Raw genomic sequence first — 11019 nt, forward strand, 5'->3', positions numbered from 1 at the left:
TGGGATCGAGCCCCGCATCAGGCTCTCTGCTCAGTAGGGAGCCTGCTTCCTCCTCTCTCTCTCTGCCTGCCTCTCTGCCTACTTGTGATCTCTCTCTCTGTCAAATAAATAAATTAGTTAATTTAAAAAAAAACTTATAAAAAAAATTTATTTATTTGACAGAGATCACAAGTAGGCAGAGAGGCAGGCATAGAGAGAGTGAGGAGAAGCAGGCTCCCCACTGAGCAGAGAGCCTGATGCGGGGCTCGATCCCAGGACCCTGGGATCATGACCTGAGCCGAAGGCAGAGGCTTTAACCCACTGAGCCACCCAGGCACCCCAAGTAAATAAATTTTTTAAAAAATCTTAAAAAAAATGGTGGTCTTAAATCAAAACAATGTCACCTTGGTATAAATACAACGTGATTTTTAATGACTTTCCCACATATCGTGAGGGAACAGTGTTAATAGACTACATAAAGAATTCATATCATTATCATTTTTTGATTTAAGTATATATTTCAAATATTAAGTGATTAATTCTAAATAATTATAATGCTCCCACACTACATTCCAATAAAATAAAGCAGAATGATTACCAAATAATTTCACAGCATTAATTTTAAAATAATTTTATTGGTCAAAATAGAATGCACCTTTGATGTTGTTGAAGGGTAGTGGCAACAAATTTACCAAAATGAGAGTGTACAAGGCAATCTGTGAAAAGACACTTATAAATAAGTATTAAGGATATTTTTTTCACTTTCCACTAGAACTGAATTTTGATTTTTCCTCTTCTATAAATAGAATGTATCTCATAATAGTTGTGTTATAAATCTCAATCATCTTGAGTTAAAATTCTTCTTCATGGGGTAACTATATCCTGACACTGGCATGAGATTAACAGACTCTAAACATGAACATTCCAAGCACTTGATACATAATCCATTTGTGTATATGTATATGTGTGAATTTATATATAAAAACATACACACACGCGTGCACACACACACACATTTTCTGATTACAAGGAAGATGAGCCGATTTATTTGTAGGAAAAGGAGTTTGGCTCTCTCCCTCCACCAGAATTGCTTTTTTCCATATGAAAGAGATGAAGGCATTTCTGTCCTAAATGTTATAAAACTGCATACCAGAGAAATAATACGTACTTTTAGTTCATACTCTGATGTTTCATTTGTCACAGAAACAGAGTACTAAAATCATTTTGTTTAGCAGTGAAAGCAATGTTCCCTAACAGTGTCCTGCCTCTCCAACTAGTCTGCTTGCTTCTCAAATGTAGGCACTTATTGTGCTTCTAATACTTCTTAGAGACAAAAATGCATGCATGATTAATGGCTCAAAACTTGTTGAAAGATACATGAGAGAATGGACTGAAAAAGTCTGAGGAAAAATGGGTCAAACTGTTTTCCTTGACAATAAAATTACTTTACATGAAGGAAACAATTCTTAGCAATATGTACAATATGTACAAATATAAATGATATGATAATGTGGTACTTATATATATCACTGGATTTTATGTTCCTAAACAATGATCTATGCACACAGCTTCAAAATACTTATGAAAAATGTCTTATGGGGGCGCCTGGGTGGCTCAGTGACTTAAGCCTCTGCCTTCAGCTCAGGTCATAATCTCAGGGTCCTGGGATAGAGCCCCACATCGAGCTCTCTGCTCAGCAGGGAGCCTGCTTCCCCCTTGCTCTCTGCCTACTTGTGATCTCTCTCTCTCTGTTAAATAAATAAAATCTTTTTTTAAAAAATGTCTTATGAATACATTTTTGGAACTGTGTTTTTACTTCACTACATGTGTAACTTTGCGTGACTATATTACATTTTGAAGGGAACTGAGATGGTGGGTAAACAACACTAAATGCAGGTAGTAATACTGTAATCAGTAATACTGATACTATCCTATATTTAATACTAACTATTTGCATTAAGCCTTTTAAAATACTATAATATAGATAACAATTCTTTTTCTATATGTTTGCAGTAATAAAGCAAAATATTGTTGAAAATAATATTTTAAACACAGTGTCTAAAAATTGTTGCCAGGGTGCCTGAGTGGCTCAGTGGGTTAAAGCCTCTGCCTTCGGCTCAGGTCATGATTTCAGGGTCCTGGGATCAAGCCCCACATCGGGCTCTCTGTTCAGCAGAGAGCCTGCTTCCTCCTCTCTCTCTGCCTGCCTCTCTGACTACTTGTGATCTTTGTCTGTCAAATAAATAAATAAAATATTTTTAAAAATAAATAAATAAAATAAAAATTGTTGCCAAAAGTAAGAGATGGTGTCAACATTTAATATTTACTATAAGTCAGTATTTCATGATAAATAATTCATATTTTGAAGATGTGAGCTAAAGTCACATTTGAAAGTTATCAGTAAAATTGAGAATTATTCAATTCAATAAAAAATTGGATGCCCATATTCATTTAGTTATAAATTATTTTCAACATATTTAAAAGTATAATGTAATCAGATGTAATATTTATTTAAAATTTTAACATCCTAGTTCAGAACTTTCTGAATTGTTTCTTTATGTGAGATTGTTAAGGGCTATATTTGGTTAACTATAATTATTTGAAAATAGAGAACTGGGATATACAATTTTTGAAATACTGGCATATATAAAAAGTCCCATATAACCTCCTCATACAAGGTGAATGTTGTGGTTTTGTCAAAAAGATTCAGTTCAAAATCAATTTAGAATATTCAGTTGAAAAATGTATATCAATGAGCCCCCAAAAAGAAAATATCCAGAATGTGAATAAAACTACTAGTAATGATTTAGTTATCTGTATTATTGCAGTGAAAAAACATTTGGTTCTCAAATTATTGACTGAAAATTTTAACTATACTTAGCTTCCTGCTGAGTTGATCATAGCCAAACTATGTTCGTTTTATTTTTGGTCAAAATGTTTTTTATCTTTGTTACTTAAAGTATGGCCCATGGAGCAGTAGCACTGACATCACCTGGACCACTGTCAGTAAGGTAAGGACTCAAGACTCACCCCAGACCTATTAAATCCAATCTACATTTTTAACAAGGTACCCACACAATTTGTATGCACATTAAAGTTTGCATAGCATTATCTGGTGTAGACCGGAAGAGTGGCTCACAAATTTTAGCGTGCATCAGAACTATCTGGAGAATTTACTAAACACATGGGCCGCTCTCTTGGAGTTCTGACTAGCTGAGCAAGGTAGCATATCTAAGAAATCTACGATGCTCTGACCCAAAGAACACACTTTGAGAACAACTTCCTTAGACACATGGGTGTTACGGCCTGAAACTGTGTTGAAATGCATGTTGAAATCCTAAGCTATACGCTGAAATTCATATATTGAAATCCTAACCTCAGAGGCGATGTTATTAGTCCCTTGGGCCTTCGGGAGGTGCTTACCTCACGAAGATGAGAACTTCAGGAATGAAATCAGGGACAAGAAAGCGGCCCGGGGGAGCTCCCTAACCCCTTCTGCCACGTGAAAGAGGGCCCTCACCTGACCACACTGGTATGCTGATCTAGGACCTCCAGCCTCCAGAACTGTGAGAAATACATTCCTGTTGCTTATAAGCTAGCTGGTCTCTGTGTGTGTTTTTTTGTGTGGTTGGTTTTGGCAGTTTTTTTTGTTATTAGAGCCAGAATGGACCAAAAGGGGTAAGTTGATTCTAGTTCTCATAAATAAACTGAATAGACTGCTAAGAAAAGAAGCAGAAAACAACTGAGCGTTGAGCATGTCCTATGTTTCCATGAATATTTAAGTATGAGAATAAAGGATTTCAGTTAACTTTGTGAAGCTCTTTGAATATCTCAGCAAATTATATAAAAAGGGGGTATAAATCAAGAAGGTTAGCATTACATTGTTTAAAAGAATGCATTATGGAGACAAAAATAATAAATACAAATAAACAAATTATAATGAGATGTAAGTAATGTCAGAATGCTAGAGAATATTTAGGAAGTGACATTTTGACAAATACATTGGGTGATGGAAGACAAAAGAGAAATACTGATAAAATAAATATTTAACAATCAATATTTAACAATTTTAAAGCCATCAATAATATTCATTGCAGGAGAGGAGTATTGGAGAGAATAACACCCATGCATGTTTTTTCCATCTTTCATATACTTTTAAAGGATATTTACTAAGATATTTTTGTATTACATCAGAAGCACTCAATAAACTGAAACTGAATAAGTTAAACAAATTGAAAAATGTACATTCTTTGACATTATGAATTGCAATTTTGTTTTTATTAGAATTTTCATCAAAATTTGTATCTAACAATTATTTAAAATAAAACCATCACTCTCAAAAATTTGGAAACACTGTCCAATGGAGAAAGATAAAGAAAACCTATGGCACTTACAGGAGGGCCTTTTGGTCCAGGGAATCCAACTGGACCCTGAGGTCCTTGAGGGCCCTGAAAAGAAAAAGCAGTGAAGAAATTTAGGAATATGCATTGAAAGATACATCTTTATACTTTACTGTTTATTTCTACAGGTGACCCAAAACATAACATATAGCTTCTTCACCGTAATGACAGAACTGAGGCAATGCAACAGGCTAATCTATGCTAATCTAAAAGCTAAGTGCATGATTTTTCACATTATTCAGTATGTAAAAGCACACACATCAATGGTCTTAAATCAAGAAAACTGGAAACATTTATATTTATATTTACATTTATTTTATATTTAAAATTCATATTAAAAGTGAACTGAGGGGCACCTGGGTGGCTCAGTGGGTTAAGCCGCTGCCTTCAGCTCAGGTCATGAGTTCAGGGTCCTGGGATTGAGCCCTGCATTGGGCTCTGCTCAGCGGTGAGCCTGCTTCCCCCTCTCTCCCTGCCTGCCTCTCTGCCTACTTGTGATCTCTCTCTCTGTGTCAAATAAATAAATAAATAAACTTTAAAAAACTTTAAAAGAACATAGATGAACATAGATGTATCAAGAAGTTCCATAGATGCTGGACTTTTTCCCCCAATTTTATTTTATTTCTTTTCAGTGTTCCAAAATTCATTATTTATGCACTACACCCAGTGTTCCATGAAATACATGCCCTCCATAATACCCACCACCAGACTCACCCAACTCCCCATCCCCTTCCCCTCCAAAACCCTCAGTTTATTTCTCAGAGTCCACAGTATCTCATGGTTTGCTGGGCTTTTAACATTGGTTGGAAACATCCCCAAACAGAGAGTATTTCGATTTCATAGCCCTCCCCCAAAAAGTTATTTTTAAAATTGACTCTATAAATGTTCTGACTATAGTCAAACAAAACTAAAAGAAAGAAACAAGTGGCTAATTCAGAAAGACCTTTAATTCATTTCTATATTTAAAATTTATTTTCTGAAAATGTCAATATCTTATTTTACTCACATATAAACTTCTTAGTAGACAAGATAAAAACATATTGTATCATCATTCCCATTAACATTCAATCCAAATATACATTTATAATATTGTTCTTAACTTGATGTTTAATTAACTATATTATTCAACACTCATATTTACACATCTTCAAAATGCAAAAAGTAAACTTTACTAAAGAGACAGCAAAATAATTGTTAAAATAATCCTTTCTGTTCCCAGAACATAATAATTATATTCCAAAAATAAATATATATAAAATGGAAGAAAATATAAATAAGATTTAATTAACTCAACTAGAATAGGATTTATTTATATTTAAATAAAAAATAAAGTTCAATAAAATTAGTGTTTAATAGAATTTATTATTTTCAATTTATCAGTTTAGTTTTTCCAAGGGAAATATTACCATTTTTAAGCCAACACTAGTTCAGAAATCATCACAAATTATTGTTATTATTAGCATCTCATCTTAAAATCAAAAAGAAACCTCAAATTTAGACATGTCATTAAATAAATAGATATCAGTGTGTTTACTCAAAATGCTGGGCAACTTTTGGGACTCACAGATTTTGGTATTCTTATTAAAGTACAAAACCATAATTCTTCAGTATCTATCATAATAACTTAAGAATATTATAAACACAATTTTATTTTAAATACAAAATTTTTAAAGTATTATTTTTTTACGTCATGTAGCAAGCTCAATTTTTCTAATTTCTTAAAATGTCATTTCTTTGCTTTCTATATTTTGGTTTCTTTTCAAATAAAATTTGATTTTGAATTTAAATTTTTTTAATGAAAAAGCTTTCAAAAATCACTTCTCTAGAGAATATAAAGAGAAAGTGGGTCTTTATAAAATTCCACAAAAACTATTTATATGTTCTGTCTGTATTAATCAAAACAGTTTCCAGTTGAAGTGGAAAATACATATTCAGTTTAAAGATACTTTTGGAATTCAATCAGGGTTGCCAAATAAAATACCTAGTGTCAGTGAAATTTGAATTTTAGATAAGTCTATGGCCATACCACCCTGAACGTGCCCAATCTCGTCTGAAGGAATAATTTTAATATGTCCTAAATATTGCAAGGGACATGCTTAAACCCAAACTATTCTGTTATTCATGTAAAAACTGAGTTTCTTAGTTCTTTTCGTTGTTTTTGTTTTGCTTTTGCTTAATTTGGTGATCTAGACCCAAATAAAAGCTATGAGCTAAATCTTTAATAATAGACATCCATGATCTGCAAATCATGAGTATGAGGAATTATATTAAAATGCAGAGTATCCTAATAAGTGTGTGTGTGTGTGTATTCCTATATATATAAAATATCCTAAGCCATGTATATAATATGTACATATAATACTATGTATATTTATAAACAAATATATTATTAAAGAAGTTATGGGCAAAAATAGGTATTTCCATTTCTAGTCTAATTTCTAGGTACTACAAAACTCTCTCTCTAAACTTCCCAAGTCATATATTTTGATGATGTTATTTCTATCATTTATCAACTATGCCTAAGACATAACTAGTTTATGACATGTAAAATCCTTTGCAGAAAATTAGGATATATTAGGGATAAAATGTTTCATCAACTACACAGAACACAGGAAATATGTTCTGTATATTTAAAATGTATGAATGCTATCAAAAATGGTTACCAGCTTAAATTTTTTTTATACTAACCTTTACTTTCATCCTCAAAATACACCTTTCTTATTCTCAAAGTATTTTTACAATTACAAATAATCATGCTGTTGAGTGGTGCCTGGGTGGCTCAGTATTTAAGCATCTGCCTTCGGTTCAGGTCATGATCCCAGGGTCCTGGAATCGAACCCCATGTCAGGATCTCTGCTCAGCAGGGAGTCTGCTTCTCCCTCTCCCACTCCCGCTGCTTGTTTTCCCTCTCTCTCTGTCTCTATTTCTATCAAATATATTAATTAATTTTTAAAAAATCAGGCTGTTGGGCCACAGTGTTTTGTTACAAAATTGTAAATACATATGATTGCTCATGATATTTTGGAATGCATAAGCAAGATATGAGCATAAAAATTTGCTATAATTTATGAAATAATTCTATTCCATTTAATGATTTAACCATTTTAACTAAACTTTATCTTCTTATTAAGATGACTTTGGCCATAAAATTTTTCAAATGTATATATTATTTATGAACTCAAAACATACAGAACTGATTCAATTTGGGAGTAGTTTATCAACAGTGAGAAACATTTAGTAGAAGTTTAATTAAATTAAATATGAACTAAAGCCTTGAAACAACCATAATTAAATGTTTATTCTTGTGTCTTACCTACTGACACTTCTATTACAAATAGAAACTTTGTACCCCGCAAAATTACTTATTCTCAGTTTTCTTTGTATAAATATCACAAGATGTTTCTGTTTTTCTTTTTGTGAAACACCTATTACCAATTTCAAACAATAATATACAAAAATATATCACTATGACTGTATAATCCCAAACATTGCGATAGAATATAAATAAGTGAATCTAATTTCTTTAAAAGTGACACAGAATTAATATTTAAAATTATTTAAAGAAGATAGCTTTCAAAATCTCTGGCTACAAAAATGCTGTATTTTGCCAAAAGAAAACAAATAAAGGGCATGCTTCCTCATGTATATTTAGCTTTATTTTATATCAATTGAAAATCAATTTACTAAATAGTTTTTCTATTTACTGGAATAGATGTTTTATCTTGATTTGAATGTGTATCGATTGTGACTTAATGGCTACTGGGAGCTTGCATTTTACCAGCACAATGCCGCTTCCAGAGCTACGGACAAAATGAATATCAATAAGGAAAGCAAGGGGAGTGAAGGAGAAGGTGCAGGTGTTATACAGATATCTTGAAAAAAAAAAAATTGTTTTGGCTTGAGTTTAAAAGTGACATCATAGGGCAATTATGCACAATATTACTCTCATTTCGATAACAAAATTAGTAGTACCTAATGGATTCTGTTTTTCTTAAAAAGAAGTCAATGAAAAATAGAGGAATTTTTAAACTCTGACTAGATTTTGCAAATCACTGTGCCCATCCATTTGCAGTCACGAGTACCTTTTCCCAGAAATGTAAACACTTGCAAACTATTAATATTAATTTTATATTATGTTACTGTGTCATACTTACTCTTTCACCAGGAGGGCCTGGAGGGCCATCACCGCCTGAAGTGCCCTAGCAACAACAACAACACCAAAAAAAAAAAGAAAGAAAGAAAAGAAAAGAAAAATCAGTTTTGATTACTTCTCCTAGCTTTTGTCCTCTGGAAGAGGACGGAGAACAAACCCGAATGGAAGGAGTACTCAGAATACCTTTGGGCCAGGTTTCCCAGTGGGACCTCTCGCGCCTCTGGAACCTCGAGGACCCTGCATGGGAGAGCAAAAGATGAAAACTGATCTGGTGCCAAGTACATCCAAAAGCAGAGGACCAGTGTGTATTTTTGAAAACAATTATCTTGGAAAATTAAATCCAGACCGAAAAATGAAAAGCATGATTTTAAAATCAAGGCACCCACCGTTGGACCACGCTGACCCCGAGGGCCTGGTTTGCCAGCGACACCCTGCCAAAGACAATTTAAACAGTTTCAGTATGTAGCAAATCACAGTCCACTGTGAGTCAAGTGCCGAGTGATAGGTACTCATGCGAGAACATTAAATTCCACAGTTTAAGGGAATATGCTTATATATCATACCCGTGCACCTTTCTCTCCATTGGCACCTGGAAACCCAGGAAATCCAGTGGAACCCTACAAGAATAAAAGCAAGAAACAATGAGCATGGTAACTAACATTTTTAGCCATAGGCTGCAAACCTCTTGGAACACACTGAGTCTCACAAGCTGGTAATATTTAAATCAGACACAGAATTTTAAGATACTATACAACTTCTATGAATCTATTTGAAAATGAACTTACAGTGACATCTGAGATCCTAGAAGCATTGAAAGCATGAATTGATAAAAAAAAATTTGTTTTTAACTTTAAAATAATTATTCAGATATCATTTCTCATATTAGAAAATAGCAATTAAAGGACATTTTAGATAGAATAATTTTGACTTACAATTCTATATCATGAGTATGAATAATTAGATGTTAAAATAGGATTTTTATAAAAGTTTTCCTGAATTAACATTATTGTATTTGCATACTTATCACTTTTTAGTTTATTTTTAATACCTTTAGAACTAAATAAAATCATAAAGACTAACAATCTTCTTCCACCTTTTCCGTTTGATGTTTGACTGTGGTTAGATCTAGCTGAGAGTCTAAGTCAGGAAGCCTTAGCATTAAAATCCTGTTTTTGGAATTCCAAAGACATCACTTCAAGACTTATGTTTATCATGCATTCACCTATGTAAGCTGGGTATATTACTTATCCTCTTTGAGCATAATATTTTATCATGCAAAATAAGGGCACTTACCCACAAATTATAGGCACTTTGAATTTGTGGGAGGTTGGGATAAAGGAAGGCAAGGTATAAAAATGATAATAGTAGATAACAATAAATACTGGTTATTTAGAGATGTAATAAGCACAGTAAAGGCATCATGTCATTTCATCCACAAACAGCCACATTTTACAGATGGATTGTAATTCTCCCATTTCACCTAGTGCCTATGTCCAGATTTTAATCTGTTTTCAGAGATTCCTTTGAACATGACTGTGAATGATTTGCCCCATCACTGAATCATGAAATAGAACAGATTAAGGGTCAGATCCTTTCTCCTCAACTTGCTAACTATGAGACTCTGGAAAGGGTGAGAGGGCTTCCAAATACTCACTTTTCCTGCTCAGACCACTACACAAATTAAATGCAATAACCTGTAAAGTATCAAGCAAAGAGTAGTAGACACTTCCCCACATGTTAAGGGAGATGTAACAAAGCCTTTTTGACTTGAATCCATTCCCTGCATTTTTATCCTTCCATTCATTTGGATTGAATTACACCTAAAATAATATTTCTCCAAGAGACATGTGGCCACTCCATAACAGAATAATCCAGAGTGATTCCATACTATCAGGATCTATCTCTCTGGCAGTAGGATCCAGAAACCTGCATTTTAAACCGTTTTTCAAGGTGATATATACAACAGATACCAATTGTATTTCCTCCTCAAGTCAGGAAAATCGTATGTGAAGGCTTATGGGAGCTGATGATCAAAACAATAACCCCTGGTAGTCACTGCTAACGTTCTTCTTATGACCCATTTCCCAATATATTCTAATTCATGTCTATAGAGATTACTATGTGATTTACCTGAGGACAATTGTTAGGACATGTAATGCTCATATAATGGGGAAATAATGTCTGCAAATTACATTTTTTAAAGGGCTTTCAAAGCCATTGCTCTTTCTCTACAGAGAATCAGAAAGTTAGATCTGATAGAGCATTACTGTGTGACTACTCTAAGAACCTGACAAATGACTATAATCCAACATGGAAGTAATCTATTCTATCAGATTTTATTTGAGAACAAATACTCATTTCTGTCTTGAGTAGAATAGATAACTAATCATATTTATAGAGACTCAAAACAAATTGCTCTATGCATCAATTTTATTTTATTTTTTTTTTAATTTTTTATTTTTTATAAACATATATTTTTATCCCCAG

General features: G+C 33.1%; 1 protein-coding gene across 1 annotated transcript in view; it reads right to left on the reverse strand.

Moving 5' to 3' along the window:
* Nucleotides 1-11019, reverse strand: part of COL11A1 (collagen type XI alpha 1 chain) — a 207965-nt gene that overhangs the window by 77605 nt on the left and 119341 nt on the right. Inside the window, exons 32-36 of the mRNA XM_059377355.1 lie at nt 9096-9149; nt 8919-8963; nt 8716-8769; nt 8534-8578; nt 4374-4427 (exon numbers count right to left, since the gene is read on the reverse strand). Of these exons, the coding sequence (XP_059233338.1) occupies nt 4374-4427; nt 8534-8578; nt 8716-8769; nt 8919-8963; nt 9096-9149 (252 nt within the window). The remainder of the gene's footprint in view (nt 1-4373; nt 4428-8533; nt 8579-8715; nt 8770-8918; nt 8964-9095; nt 9150-11019) is intronic.

This window comes from Mustela nigripes, chromosome 14 (assembly GCF_022355385.1).
Source record: "Mustela nigripes isolate SB6536 chromosome 14, MUSNIG.SB6536, whole genome shotgun sequence".
NCBI lineage: Eukaryota > Metazoa > Chordata > Mammalia > Carnivora > Mustelidae > Mustela > Mustela nigripes.